The sequence below is a fragment of the Akebia trifoliata genome, chromosome 4 (genome assembly GCF_017979445.1).
Source record: "Akebia trifoliata isolate Shusen 1 chromosome 4, ASM1797944v1, whole genome shotgun sequence".
Lineage (NCBI taxonomy): Eukaryota > Viridiplantae > Streptophyta > Magnoliopsida > Ranunculales > Lardizabalaceae > Akebia > Akebia trifoliata.
Window position 1 is genome coordinate 7,561,331 of NC_141378.1, and position 16,096 is coordinate 7,577,426.

The 16,096-nt window shown below is 34.3% G+C and overlaps 1 protein-coding gene across 1 annotated transcript; it reads left to right on the top strand.

Annotated features, from left to right (window-relative positions):
- The first annotated feature begins 7,717 nt into the window (after positions 1 to 7,717).
- Positions 7,718 to 13,665, top strand: LOC147403436 (small ribosomal subunit protein uS19). Its single transcript, XM_086439025.1, has 4 exons — positions 7,718 to 7,840; positions 7,918 to 8,063; positions 8,167 to 8,224; positions 13,266 to 13,665. The coding sequence occupies exons 1-4, from the start codon at positions 7,838 to 7,840 to the stop codon at positions 13,512 to 13,514; spliced, it is 456 nt and encodes a 151-aa protein (XP_086295151.1). The 5' UTR covers positions 7,718 to 7,837; the 3' UTR covers positions 13,515 to 13,665.
- Positions 13,666 to 16,096: the final 2,431 nt, after the last annotated feature.

The following is a 16,096-nucleotide window of genomic DNA, read 5'->3' on the forward strand; positions in this document are numbered from 1 at the left end:
CAATATAAAGCTGTTCGGTTTGCTTTTGTTCTTGGTTGCACAAGGTGCCATTGGTGCATCTTCTGTTAAAGTTGCTTTGATAATGATTTGAAGGCAGGATAATGATACTTCTACCATCCTAATAGAGGTATTGTTTTCTCGTAATCAGTTAAATATATTTAACTTGCCATTCTTGATGGAGGAATCATGTTTTCTGGAACAAATTTATGAGATCTATGTTCTAATGTAATTTGGGTGACATCAATTTGTGGAAACAATGGTGGCGCAAGCTTCATACTCATAAATATTTCCCAAGCTACTTTGTTTCTCCAATCCTCAAGTCAACGTTCAATTTACATAAACATTGCTTGCTGGTCATTTCAGTACTGCTTACCTGCTTGTGATCAGGACACTCAACATTATCGGATTTGTCTTAGATTGATGAGTAATCCATTGACAGCTTTACTCAACATCTGTTCTAACGTGAGTTGTCTAACTGATTGTATGACATTGCAGGGAGTCACAAGGCTGTTAAGAGTAACTTTCTCGCATCGGTGTACCTCTAACAAGCAGTTTCAATAGATAGAAGTCGGTGGTTATTCATTCATTAGATGCTCCTTTACAAAGGCCAGTGTAAATTTTAATAGCCCTTTCTTTGCGATTATGCTGTGAGCATCGCTCTGATATTATCAGATTGTTTCTGTTGCAGCCATTGATCTTTGTAGACTGATCTGGCAAATATTCAGAAGAAGAAAGATGAGGAGAAGGTGAGCTTTGAATTTGTAACTTTAATATCACTCTCCCTTTCTTTGATATCTAAAGCAACTGACTTGTAATTCCAATGTCTTCTTCTGCAGTAAATGAGATCCCCTTCATCCCCACCAAATTGGGAATCAAATATTGGATATAAACTCTACATTGCTCATCAATCACATACTCGACTTGTACACTCTTTTAAGAGTCCTCCCCTTCATCTCATACTCAGCAAAATCCCAACATTTTCTAACTCAATTAAGCGACATAGGCCTTGTGTATACACTCAAACAGTAAGTCGCCAAAATATATAACACAATATAGAAGGAAAATTTTGCTGGGCATAGCTGATGCTTTGGAGGAATATGAGAATTTAATCAAAGTTGAGAATGAAGCTGATATTGTTGTTGCAGAGCAGGCTGGATATGAAAAGCCATTGATATCTCGGTTGGCGCTGAAACCCGGGGAGGCAAGGCATAGATGGATACTGAAGTTTGGTTGTGATGGAAATTAAGTTCTTTTTTTTTTCTTTTCAATATTTGGTTTTTGCCCCACCATGATCTATTCAAAGCTGTTATCCATTGTGTATGCATGTTTTTATAATTTACGTTCTCTTGGTTTCTTCATAAGCATGGTGTTTAGAAATATCCTGTCCATACTATTGATTCCAATGTACTGTTCTCCACAGATTTCGAGTCTGGCAAGATCCATTCGTGTGCTTGCAGACATGGAAGAGAACCGATTGGTCATGTTTTAAAGAGAACAGAGGTAAGGGGAGGAGTGGGTTTTTATGAAAACAATATGATTCCCATTTTACGTATTTGGGTGACAAATGAATATATTTTAATTTTTGTCAACTACAAAGAGTGAGGCAAATCACGCAAGCTTCTTTGTTATTTGATAATTTGCATAGTACGGAAATTTGTTTGAAATCTATTGTGTGCTATGAAACCACCTTTGTGGCCAACAGAATATCTGTCTTCTAGATAAACTCTCTTTGTGTTTGTCATCGATCACTCTGAAATTTCTGATATCTATACTCTTGCATCCAGCTTGCAGATGGGCTCATCTTAGAGAAGACATCATGTCCCTTGGGTGTTCTCCTTATTGTTTTTGAGTCTAGACCTGATGCATTGATTCAGGTAAAAAAATAAAAAATTACTTGATGTTGTTATGTGTTGCTACCTGACACAATATGGATTTGGTGGTCATATTCACGCACTGTTGCAAACTGTGCTACTTTTATAGAAGGGGACTTAATTTTGCACAATCAACCTATATCCACCAAAGAACACATATGGGATCATCACCACCAATGGATGGAGATCACCCCATTGATGAATGCTACACTAGGCCCAACACCATGGAATGGTATATGAAAAATGGATTGAGGGCCATCCCATTGAGGAGCCCTACAAGGCCATTAGATGTTTTTTTTCTTCTTCTTTTTGACTACCACATATAGTGTTGCAGTTATAATCTAGTGCTTCAAAACTACTAAGTTAAAAGGTTTCTCTTAAATATTGGTTAGAGCTAACATTGTTTGTATTGCTACTACAGATTTTGGAGAGGTTGGACTTCATGGATCATAGTAAGAGTTTATTTCAGCGGTTGGACTGTTGATGGATGTATTATCTCAGGAAATGCACTGACAACTTTGTACAATGAGAGAAGGAAAGGAGATTGGGAGATGGAGAGTTGTACTAGCGTTTTAGGGATGGAGATGGACAAAAGTTGCTTCAGGGAATAGATAGGGATGCTGGAGACACCTTTTCTTAAGTTGAAATGTAACAGATGTGACATCTTTTAACATGGGCACACACATTTTTTTTTCAGCTCCATATATATAATGTACCTTACTGTTCAACATGTTCTTCGTTGTTCTATATAATGTACCTTGCTGTTCAACATGTTCTTCGTTGTTCGTACAATGCGCTATCAACATTCTTTTGAATCTGGATCAATGAACTGGTTGGCCAAGTGGATTACAAATTATTTGGCAGCATAGATTACAAATTATTGTACCAAAATGATACCTTACTGCCATTGCCACATAGATTCAAATTATTTTTTTGTTTATTTTTTTCATCTCGAAATAGAAATTTACATTAGAGAATCTAAAAAATGGAATGTAACTAGTAGGAATCACTAGTAAATTCACATAAATTTACATTAGAGAATCAACTTGAAGGGATGATCCCTTTCCTTGTGACTACACACTCGTCATGGATTGATACCACTCTCCTATGCTCTTGGCTTTAGCACTCCATGCAGAAGTCTTTATGAAATGACACTAAGTTGTATGTCATACCCAATAAGTAGTAAATAAAAAGGATCTTTAAGACAAGAGTCTGTGATAATTTGAACATAATAGAGATTTATCATATTCTTACTCCTTGTTAAATATAATTAGCAATAGACAAACTTCTATTCGATATATTTATACATCATTAACACAACCATAAACACAGTAAAAAGAAAAATTACATAAAACAATGGACATTCGCAATTATGTTCTTTTTGTTGGTCCTTGACTTTCTTCAAGAATTTGTGATTTCTTCTTTTGCCTTGACTTTCTTCATGGAATTGCGTTGGACTTCCATTGTGAAGTTGATTGTAAATCAATAAATGCCTCTCGGCTTCTTCAAATGTCCTAAAAGCTTTAAAACAATTACCCCTATATCCATTTGTATACTTGTGACATTCTTCCCACGTTGTGTAAATCCCAGGTTTACGCCCAACAAAAATGACATAACATTTTGTCATCCTAAATACCTGTACAAATAGAGTATTTCAAATAAATGACTAATCATATAAATAAAATTAAAACTTAAATAAACAAAGTCTAGCAAAATCAAAGTGGAGCATAAATGATATTACATATTAATAAGATCTATATATATATATATATATATAATATATATATATATATATATATATCATTCAGAGGAGACTAATCATAAAAGACAAATCTACGAATAATTCAAAAAAAAAACTTACACATTTCCAATTACCCCCAACAAAGAACTTCCTGGCCATTTCTAAGAAATGTGATGAATCCTAGAAAACAGGTTTTGATTCAGGTTGGGGGCAGGAATCAAATCGAAGTTTATTGTTGTACAAATCCGGAATCGAAACCAAATCAACTATACTTAGACCCGAACCAAATCAAACCAGCTATAGTTCATTTGATTTGGTTTAATTTGGTTCTTGGACCTCTTAAAGACATATGTCAAGGCACCAATTATCAAATCTTACACTTAAAACCCCACTTATCTGATGGTTGGAACCATGTCATTTGAACCACTCAAGATTGGTGACTAAAATTTGTTATAATATTGAAAACAAGTTCAAAATCCGTATTATAATATTTCCTATTTTAATACCTTCAATTCGTATTATAATATTTCCTATTATAATAAAATTATAATACCTTGAATCTGTATTATATCTTGAATCCGTATTTTCAAGTTCAAGAACTACCATGTCTGTTAAAATTGAAAAAAAAAAAAAACCCAATTCTTTTCCTAAGAATTGAGAAAAAATCATGCTATTTGCTACAACTTCAACAACAAAAAACAAAAAAAACAAAAAAAAAAATCCAATTATTTTCTTAAGAATCGGGAGTAAAGGAAATACTTAAGAATCGTTCAAACTCAATAATGGCGAGAGTGCGACGGCGACGGTGACGGAGAGTGTATGTGAACACGGGGATGGCGAGAGTATGTGAACACGGCGATGGTGAGAATCGTTCGGTTGTTTTCTTTAACGAATATTTTGAACAGACGATGGCGATCTCTACGGTCGTTCGAACCAGATCTGAGGAGTTTGAGAGGGTTGAGTGAGAGAGACAGCGATGGCTCCAAAGACGACGGGATCTGAAGGCAGTTCGAACAAAGAGAGAGAAAGAGAGGATAGAGATTGACGGCGATGGTGTTGGGTCGTTCGGCTCGATGGTAGAGTTTGAGAGAGAGAGAGAGAGGGTAGAGATCGACGACTATGGCGTCGTATTAGAGTGAGAGACAGAGGGGTAAAAGTTTCTGATTGAAGAGGAGATCGATGGATTCGTTTGTAGAGGTTTTGATAGAAGAGAAGAAGTAGTTTGTGTGAGGGATTTATGAGTGAATAGAAAATTGAACAGGGGGCGTTAGTTAATTAATGAATTTTTAAACTTATAACCGGTTAGAGCAAACGAGCCGTTGGATTCGTTTTTATCGTACGGAAAAAAAACTAGGCATGAAAGATGGCAGAGAGCAGGGCTGCCGAACCGCTCCCATATATATATATTATATATTATATATATATATGAAAAATGCTGAAATGGCACCAACATATACTCAAATGTGACAAAAATAATGTAGTGGTATGCACATGAATGTAGATGTTTTTTACTCGTATCTCATAGAAAAGCATCTACTATAATGCGCGCAACACCACATCATTTTGTCACCTTTGTGCCACCCGAGCATGACTTTATATATATTTGAAGAGTGCAAAGGTTATTGGTTTTTTTAAGAAAAAGCAAATTAAATTGATAAGAAAACTAAAAATAATGGGATTTTTTTATAGAAATGTGTAAGATTTTATGAAAACGATGAATTGAAGATAAGAAATTGCGTAGATATACCAACAGAGAGAGGAGGGCTTGAGGATGACTAGTTTTGAGGAGAAAAATCTAAATTTTTGGCAAGAGGTTGGGTACAAGGACATTTTAGTCTTTGCCCTTTTTATTATATTTAGAAGACCGAGGTCAAGCAATGGATGTCATTAATTTCAAAACATACCGGGCATATCCAATATTCATTATAGTGTAGAGTGGCATATCTAAATCACCCAAAAAATTAAGAGTATGTTTAGACAAGAGAAATTTAGGGGGGTGCGAGGAGTAATTGGTAAACAGTTGGTGCAAATAGTATAACTCAAAAATAGTGTGTCGGGTTGCAACTCTGGCAGATTGGACACGAGTTTATGGGTTGGGAAGGGTTGAAGATCAACCTGTGTTCAATCCAACCTCAAGCATAAAATGCTCAACTCAAGCCCAACCAAAGTCAAGTTAATCAGGTTGTCTCAGTTCTTATTAATATTAGATAATTTAGTAACAATAATAATTTATATAAGGATAAGTAGTATACAAAAATATATAAAATTTACAATTATTTGCCATTAAAAGGATGATGTCGATTAAATAGAGTTTGAATTGTGAATTATGAAAGAGAAAGAAATAAAGATATTCAAAAATATTTTTAAAATATAACCATGTTATATTGGTTGGGCAAATAGGGTAAAGTTTGAGTTCGAATGATACAACGTCTATGCTCGAACCCAACCCAATCTGATTCAATCAAACTCTTTTCTACCCAAACCCGACCCAAGATTGGGTTGAACCCATTAGGTTCAGGTGTGGCCCACCCAAGTTGCAGTCTCAATATTGTGTACGAGGATATTCACGTATCTTTAGCTCGAATTGTTTGTATCGACACATTAAAATTTTCATTTTTATTATAATACCGTTATAATTGCATAACTTTCTCAATAACTTCTATTGACACTGTAGTTATAAAACTCAGATTTGCTAAAATCTGAGACGTTAGATGAACTGTAGTTAGTTTGAAATTTGTTAAAATTTTCATTTTTATTATAATACCGCCCCCTATATATATATAGGGAAATGTTCAACAACAAATATTTTGGCAAAACATTTTTCAAAACATGAGTTAGAGGTTTGAAATGGGCTGATTTTTGGTGATGATGATCTCTATGATGTAGAGATCATCCTCACCAAAAATCAGCCCATTCCAAAACTTCTAACCCCATCAAAAATGATTTACAAAAAATGGACGGTCCACAAATTTTCAACTTGTAAATGGGGTTAAAAGTTTTGGAATGGGCTGATTTTTGGTGAGGATGATCTCCTCACCGTAGAGATCATCCTCACCAAAAATCAGCCCATTCCAAACCTCTAACCCATGTTTTGAAAAATGTTTTGCCAAAATGTTTGTTGCTGAACGGGACCCATATATATATCTCTTTCTATACGTATATAATGAGTATACAAATGATTTTCTTTAGGTGCATTTCTTATCAAAACTCATCATTTTTTATCTACTTAGAAATCCCATCTCGATGGTGACATTTGGATGTTGAAGGAAAACATATGAAACAAACTCCATTTCAATAAGCAATATGATATCTTTAACAAGCTAAAATGTACAAACCACTCGCAACATGCAAATCCAGAGAAAGAAAAATTAAAACACATATACACACAAATCAATATGATCATCAAAATTTAATCTCAGGGATTTGGGATCGGCTAAATGAAATTTGTTTCTTTCTCTTCCACTCCATTCAGAGCCATGTCTTTTGTTATCGAAAGTGTGTTTATTGTATCAACTTTCACTTCATATCGGCATGCTTTAAAAGATGCAAAGGATTGAATGTCTTTCCTTTAGAACTTAGTTATGTACCTTTTAATTAAATGCGGAAAACGGGAGTTATAATCTGCTTGTGCGCATGCAGCCATGTACCCCAATCATTGGGTCATTCGCTTTCAAGCTACTCATGTGTTGTGTCCAAGCCACAAAGGCTCCCCGTTGATGCTAACAATCTGTGTCGACTATCATGTACCCTATGCAGCCATGTACCCCAATCATTGGGTCATTCACTCTCAAGCTACTCATGTGTTGTGTCCAAGCCACAAAGGCTCCCCGTTGATGCTAACAATCTGTGTCGACTATCATGTACCCTATTATGATTCCAACTCCCTTAGAAAAACCAAATACTAGAGTCATTTTGAGGGGTGATGACCACTTTCAAAACCACCAACAACCTTATGGCTAGAAGATGTGGGCATTTGAGTCATTTTCTTAGTCTATCGTAGAAGACTGAGATCAAGGAACTTGTCAGTTTGAAGATTCACCAGGAGGGGTAAATGTAATTTCCAATTCCTCGAGGACCATATTTCGATATAAGCATTTTAGTCGGACCTTTACGAAGGTACAACCATATAAATACCTAAGTTTAAAACCCTACCTCGGTACCTCCTGCAATTTAACAAGAGAACTTCGGCGACGTGGGTTGGGTGTCTGGTTCATCTTCTTCAGCAATGGTGAGTTCTAAACCTAATTTTTATCGATTTCTCTATTGATTTCAATCTCACCATTAAAGTCCATGGATTTTCTTCAGGCGGATCCCGAAATAGATGTCGCATCAGGACAGCCGAAGAGGAGAACATTCAGGAAGTTCAGCTTCAGAGGAGTTGATTTGGATGCTTTGCTCGACATGTCTACTGATGAGCTTGTTAAGCTCTTCCATGCGAGGGCTCGCAGAAGGTGAGAATCACGAACATCACATCGACACTCATTAATCCTTCTTTCCTGCTAAAATTACGTTTTTTTTTGTTGATTAATCTTTTTTTTTCGATGCGTTTGGTAGGTTTCAGCGAGGTCTGAAGCGCAAGCCCATGGCTTTGATCAAGAAACTGCGCAAGGCGGTAATAGATCGTGTTATCTCTTCTGTTTCCTTTATTATGCAAAATATTCGTTTATTTATCTTTTTTGGAATTTGTTTGAATTACGTGTTGATTGTGTTGTTTCCCCTTTTTTTTGCTAGTGAGATGAGTTTATTATTTTTAATTTTTTTCAGATATCTGTTGTTCTTGAAGATAATTACTCGATTAGAAGACCATATTAGTCGAGGCCTTTATATGCATGCTTTTGTTTATTTTATGCTTGTTATATGCATTTTTCTTTGCCATACGAGTCTGTCTCAATTTGGTGTTGTAAGTCACTTAGCCCTTTTAGTTATAATGCATGTAGTGTATTCCTAGGAGGTTTTTCTTATTATAGTCCATGATTTCAGCTTAATATTCGTAATAGAGGATACAAATATTATTGTGTGAAGTATCCCTGGATTGGTAATATTGGGGTTTTGCGAGGATTTGACATTTGGGATGAACTTGGTTTGAGCAGCAATGGGAAACTCTGCAAGACATGCATAAAATTTAAGAGAATGGAAATAGATGAACAAGGGGAAAAAAAGCAAACTACATCCTCTCAAAGGTGTGTTGCGTTCTAAAATTTTGATATTTGATATAAGCACTATTATGGTTCTTGAAACTTTGTTGGCATTCTCTATTAAGCTTTATAAAAAACAATTGGAATATCAAAACTCCCTCCCCCATCCAATCTTAGGCAGATTGCTTTACAGTTGTTGCATGCTCATCCCTACTTTCTTTCGCATAGCCCTGCCTCACAGCCCTCACTTCAAAATAACCATCCTCACTAAATTTTGTGCCTAGTAAGTTGCCAATTGCTTGCTTTCAGTATTTGCACTTGTGGAATCATTTCGCTTTGCTCGAACAATCACTGAAGTTGATGAAGGTTGATTGAGGTTCTTTGTAGAAAATTGCAGTTCCGTGGCCCACATCCCCTTTTAAGGGGTCTTCGAGCAGTGTTTACTCACGATTTCCATTTCAAAAGCCTTTCATGTTACAAGTGATGTATCCAAGGCACACTTTGCAATTAGCAACTCCCATATTTCATTAGAATCCAAGTTTTTTTTATTATATTAAATAATATTTCCAAAGATATGAAAATCAATCGATACATATTTCGACTACTGGGTATTATAACTTACTCTTATCAAGTTTACGAGCCATTTTTTATGCATTATGTTGTATAGAAAAAGTGAACTGGCTCACGAGTTAGGCTAGTAATAGGTGTAGACATCTCATTTTTCATTGAGTTGATCAATTTGTCAACTCTTATTGTAGCAGTTTCCAATGATGGATGAATGTTTCAAGAGATTTTGTTCATCTCTAAATGTTTCCTAGAGCTTGAATGAAGATATTCTACAATGATGAGCTTTAACAACCTTGCTACGTTAGGAAAACATAATTTGTGATATAGAAATCATCATTCCAATATCAATTATTTTCGCAAGAATTTGATAAAACTTGACCAAAACACCAAAATGCCCTCTCAGAGCCTATTTTAGACATAGAAAGTATATACAAATACATGAAATAACATTTTAGAAACAAAATAAACCTTTCCACAAATTTTCCTCAAACTTCCCAAAATTATCAAAATGTTTGTCGTAGGGTCCACTTCCTTTTTTCAGAATGAAAAATTATGAGCGGCATAAACTGACATTTCTAATGAATTCCTCATGAAAACTTTAACAAATACTTGAATTAATTAAGTTGTGAGCTCATTCTCTTAAGTGGGTAAGGCTCTCCAAAAATGAATTAAAGAGGGGTCTTAAGAATTTTATAAAATTGTTAAATCTAAACCTTACGTAAATTTAAATAATTTTAACAAATTAAAACAATTAAAGTTTGCAATCAACTAAAATTCCTAGAAAATTATAATTTACAAGATAATCCAACTCAAACAAAGACGACTATAATATAACAAAAGTTATTTAGAAGAAAAATCTATGAAAAAGATCCCACTTCCAAAATTTGTATGCATTCTTGGAACCTAAAGAACGTGCCCGAGCTCCTAAGAAATATCTCTAACATTTGAAATCAGATCCCCAACTCAATACATACACCCATGCATTTTTTCAACCAACAAACCCTAGAAAGCCATCAAATATATCAAATCATTGTCAATAATTGCAACTCGTTCGAGGGGTTTCTCATCTTTGAGCTTGGAATTAGTTTCGATGGCGGATATTGGCTCAAGAATAATGTAAGAAATCATTATATCTATGGATTTTTGAGAGAAATAATTGTTGCAATCACATAAAAAAGCTTTTAGATATTTTATTATAGGATTTAAGTTGTTATTTTTTGCAATGTACTCTTTGATAATATTAAAGATGAACCTTTGTTGGGTAGTATGGGTGCCTAACACCTTTCAATCCCTAATATGGTCTTTATACCCATAATCTTTCTCGTAAATCAACCCAAATTTATTTTTCGAGTTTGATTTTGTTATTAGCCTTATAACTAGATTGCGAGTCTCAAATAAACCTTAAAACGAGTTTTCCTAAAACACAAAGGGGATCTGCTCTCGCGGGTTGAGGCATTTTTGGTCTGGAAGCGCCTAAATCAGTGGGATTGGATTTGCTTTGAGATTCGGAAAACTTGATTCTAGGTTTAATTGAGAGTCGCAACCTAGTTTTAGGTCTAAGAGTCAAAATAGACATTGAAAAATGGATTGTGGTTGATCTTTGATAGATATTTTGAGTACATGGATCATATAATGGGATTGAAAGGTGTTAGACACCAATTCTAGTTGACGAAAGTCGATCTCAACTATTATTAAAGAGTTTGCATTGCAAAAGTAACAACATAAACCCTAGAATAAGGGATTTGAAAGCTTTCATGTGTGATTGTGACAGTTGATTTTATTAGAAATCCGTAGTTGATGTGGTTATTCCTTGCGTTGTTCTTGATCCAATATTCGCCTTGATTTGATTTCAAGCTCAAAGAATAAAAATATTTAAGTAGTTTTGTGGTTTTTGATGATGATTTGAGTTATTTGATTGCTTTCTTTGATGTTTTTTCGTTGAAAATCAAGGCCTAGATGTAGGTATTGGGTTGGGGCTTTCACTTTCGATATTTCTAGGGAGTTTGGACGAATTTCTCTGAGACTCCAATATTGAATACAAATTTAGGATTTAAGTGTTAAAATTGTTTAGATTTAATAAATTTTTAGAAATTCTCTAGACTGCCCAATGGGCGGTCTTTTAATTTATTTTGTGGGCCCAACCACTTAAGTGAATAACCCACAACTTGATTATTTTTAATCAAAGTTTATTAAAAGATTTAGTTGTTTAGAATTTGTTAAGTATTTACTTGGAATTATGTTATGGTTTTTAATTATTGGTTCAAAGATTTTATTGTGTCCATGAGATTTTTGAGCTTTTGATTGTGTTGGATTTGAGGTAAATTATTGTCTTGCCCTCCAATCAGCCTTCGCTTTGGGACTTCATTTTTCAATATTTGGGATATTCAATAATCAGTTTTTCACGAGGATTTCATTGGGAATGTTGATTTCATGTTCCTAGTTTTTTCTAGTGTGAACAAGGTGCGAGTTCCACAAGGGGCATTTTGGGAAGTTTGGTTAAAATTCACGAAAAGGTTTATTTTTTGTTTTCAGATTTTCATTTCGTGTGTAATCTGGTACATGCAAAAGATTTTATGGAAACTGTGATGCATTGATTATCTATACCGTAGCTGATACTTTGCTTCAACTTGGTCTGTAAATGCAATGAATTGGTGTGTAGTTTCTTCGTAGAAACATTATCTACCCTTTGCGACGTTTGCTTCTAGATTCTTGAGTTACATTATTTGTTTTTGTTCTGTTGGTTTGTTAATATTTTAATCATGAGTATTGGAAAAGAAAGCATGTGTCGGCAATTGATTATGCAAGTTATTTGTTTATTTATCTATTTGTGAATGAATTTGTTTGAATTACATTGATTGTTTTGTTTGCCTTTTTGTTGTTGGCGAGATTAGTTTATTTTGGGCTTTTTTAGGTATCTGTTGTTCTTGAAGATGATTACTTGATTAGAAGACTAAATTAGTGGACACTTTTTTTTTCCCACAATGTTACGAAACTGCAAATTTGCGTGATTTTGGTTATTTTATGCTTTGGAGTTCTATGCACATTTCTTTATTTCACAAGTCTATGTGGATTTAGTGTCTTAAGCCATTTAGACCTTTTTGTTATATTGTGTGTAGTGTGTCCCTAGGAGGGTTTCTTCCTCTGGACCATGATTTCGGCTTGATATTCGTAATAGAGGAAAGAAATATTATTGTTAGAAGTATTCCATGAATTTGGTAATATTGATTTTTTACGAGGATTTAACACTTGGGATGAAAATGGTTTAGGCAGCAATGGGAAACTCTCCTTGTAAGACACGCTTAGAATTTAAGAAAATGGAAAATAATAAACAAAGAGAAAAAAAAGAAAGAAAACTGCATCCTCTTGGGACACATGAGTGTGCTGTTTTTGAATATTGATATAAACACTACTCTGGTTCTTGAAACTTTGTTGGCATTCACTACTAAACTTCTATAAAACAACTATTGGAGTGTCAAGACTCCCTCCATAGACTCCCTTATGAGGTTTGGACATCATAATCAGATGATGGGGGAACGTTGAGGACCGACCTCTCTACAATGGTGGCATGTTCATCCCTCCCCCCTTTTTTCCTCATAGCTATGCCTCTCCTCAAAAGAACCATCCTTACTACTTCGTGGACCTAGTAAGTTTCCAATCGCTTGCTTTTCAGCCCCATGTACCCCTTTAAGGGGTCTTCAAGTAATGTCTGCTTGTGATTTCGAGTTCGAAAAGGCTTCCATTTTACAAGTCTCTGGTCTGTACGTGTAACGAGTTGACGCGTAGTTTCTTCAAAGAAACATTGTCTGCCCAACCTTTGTGACATTTGCTTCTAGATTCTTGGGTTACATTATTTATAGTTATTCTTTCGGTTAATTAATTGTTTAATTATGAGTAATGGAGTTGAAAGCATGTCTGGCATTTTGATCCTAATTTGTTTCGATGACTAAACAGAAACGGGAGGCCCCACCTGGTGAGAAGCCGGAACCAGTTAGGACTCACCTCCGAAACATGATCATAGTACCTGAAATGATTGGAAGCATTATTGGGGTTTACAATGGCAAGACCTTCAATCAGGTTGAAATCAAGCCTGAAATGATTGGTCATTACCTGGCTGAGTTCTCCATTTCTTACAAGCCAGTCAAGCATGGTCGGCCAGGTATTGGTGCCACCCATTCATCGAGGTTCATTCCTCTCAAGTGAGATCAATACCAGCAATTTAGATGTTTTATTGACAATGGTTCATATGGATGCGATTATTTGTTTAACTTTTATTTAATTTGGACTTTAGCTTTACTGCTAAACAATTTTTGTTCTCTTGTGAGTTTTGATTAGATCTTAGTGTTATTTCTTAGTGTGCTCAAAAGTCAAAACCTCTTTCTGATCCTTTACTAAGAGCTATTACTTTTCTAAATTCCACTCCCAAAATGTTAGAATCAATGGGAGAGATAATTATATAATAATTCAACCTCCCAAGTATGAGTTTAAAAACGGTCTCTTATTTATTTATTTTTAATTTCTTATTATTAAAATGGTGAATAAAAAAATAGGGTATGAGTAAAAGAGAATTGCTCGGTAAGAGGCGAAAGTTGAGATGCTTCAATTTTAAGTTGAAGAGCTGGTCACTTATGCGAGCTGACTTGAACCTTTTAGACACAATCTTTGGCAACTTCCGAGAGTTGTCAATTCTCACTTTCAACTTTTGTCGCTGCTTGTGAAACTCTCCCTTAATTATTGTTAAGATCTAATCAATGTTTAGAATTACGAAAATCATCCTTTCATTACATTAAATGGCATATGTTAATTGTAATACATATCAAATTTTTTAAATTAACTTTGAATATTAAATTTTTGGTGGGGAGACATCCCCAGGTCACATGCACTAAGCTGGTTGAGTTGGGGGTTGCGCCAGACCTGACCTTGGAGGGTGACCCCAACGAGCTTATCAAGGCTCAACTTGCCATTAGGCCAACCCCCTGGGATTATTATTATTAATTAATATATTAATTTCATTTGTTTATTTATTTATTTTTATTTTAAGAAATACTTAAGTACCCAAGATTTCTCAATCTCCCTTCCAATTCCAGCACCTTTTCCCTTTCTCTATGGACTGGATTTTCTTCTAGATTCGGCAAGCAATAATAAACCAAGACACCTCAGAAGAATTTTATAGTCTCAGGCATGTTGAACCACTTAAATTTTGTCTCTAAGAATTTTTTAAAATTAAATTTGAATTAATGTTTAGAAATATTTATTTTTTCTATTATTAATTGGATTAATGAATACCCGATTACAAAATCTCATTTTACCTAGATCATAAATATTTAAATCTTAAAAATCAATAATATTTATGCTAAAGTAATTATTATTTTTATTATCTATGTAAACATAATTATTTTCTATTATTACTTGGACTAATAAATGTCAATTGGGATAGGTTATTCCAGTCAGGTGTAGGATTTCATTGACACTTGTTCGAAGTTGGGACTATTTTTTGTTTTTTCTGAACATGAGAAATTTCAAGTTTTTACGTAAGGTAATAGATAATTTAGACATAATATATCCCACCACGTTTTGGTGAATATTTGCAATGCCGTGCGTGCTTTCAACTTAATGACTCGCTCCTTAACCTCACTCTTCTATAAAAAAATTGAAATGACCTACATGTCCTATCATCAACCTCTACCCAAAATCATTTGATTTTTTCTTCTCAAATTCGTTCATCTTCAACCTCTTCGATGTAGTTTTACTCTCATTTTCAATCTTAATATTTTATCTACTTCAAGGTAAGATAGGATGCATACACGAGTAGAAAAAATTAAAATTTTCTACAAATGTTTGAAACAAGGTCAGAAACCATGAACTAAAAATAGGGTTGAATATCTTCAAAATTACTAATTTTCTGAAGAAAAATTAAGATGGACTTTTTTTTTTTATTTGTTGAGAAATTTGGGATTAGACCCATGTCTCATTTGGTTTGACACATTTCAAAACAATTTTGAGGTCATGGATTAAAGTCTAATTTATTTATTTAAAAAAAGAACAATGAGACTCTAGGTAAAAAAATCTAGGGTTTTCATATAAAGCATTAAAGTATTGATTTTTGAACTCAATCTGACAGGGGACTCAAAACTCATCAATGTGACATGGGCAAACAATCGTAGATTTTGTTTCTCGAGATACACAACCAACCTGTCATTTGCAATTGTGTATTTTAAGCGAAAGAATCTACAGTTCTTTGCGCATGACAAGTCAGTGAGTTTTTGAATTCGACTGTCAAGTTGAGTTAAAAAATCATTAGTCAAAGCATTAATGTTACATTGAAAACAAAGGATTGTAAATAAGGTTATATAGAATATAAATAATATATAATAGAGGTTAAAAAGATTTAAGATAACTGAATTTTAGAAGATGAATGTAAGTTTTTTATCTAGGGGTTGATGCTAGCATTTGGGTCACTTTATAATAGCCTATTAGAGAAGATGGGTCAATGGGTATGTCATCAGGCGGGTATTTCATGTATTCACAAAAATGTGGTGTGTACGTCTAAATTGCACATTTTGTACCAAATCAACAATTCCAAAATCAAGTACTTTTGATGTCATTTGTGAATTAGGTGAGACAAAAATATCGAGGTACACAATCTTCCTCTTCTTAGTCTTAATCTTTCATTCTTCTTTTTTGATTTAGGGAATTGGAAAAAATCTCTCATCTCTAAGATATCTCAATATCGTTCATGAACACAAATTCAAATCTTGATTGAGATTGAGATGTCTCATTCGAGT

Coding starts and splice junctions, on each gene's coding strand:
- LOC147403436 (XM_086439025.1), top strand. Junction 8,064..8,166: donor CATGCGAGGGCTCGCAGAAG/GTGAGAATCACG, acceptor TGCGTTTGGTAG/GTTTCAGCGAGGTCTGAAGC. Junction 8,225..13,265: donor TCAAGAAACTGCGCAAGGCG/GTAATAGATCGT, acceptor ATGACTAAACAG/AAACGGGAGGCCCCACCTGG.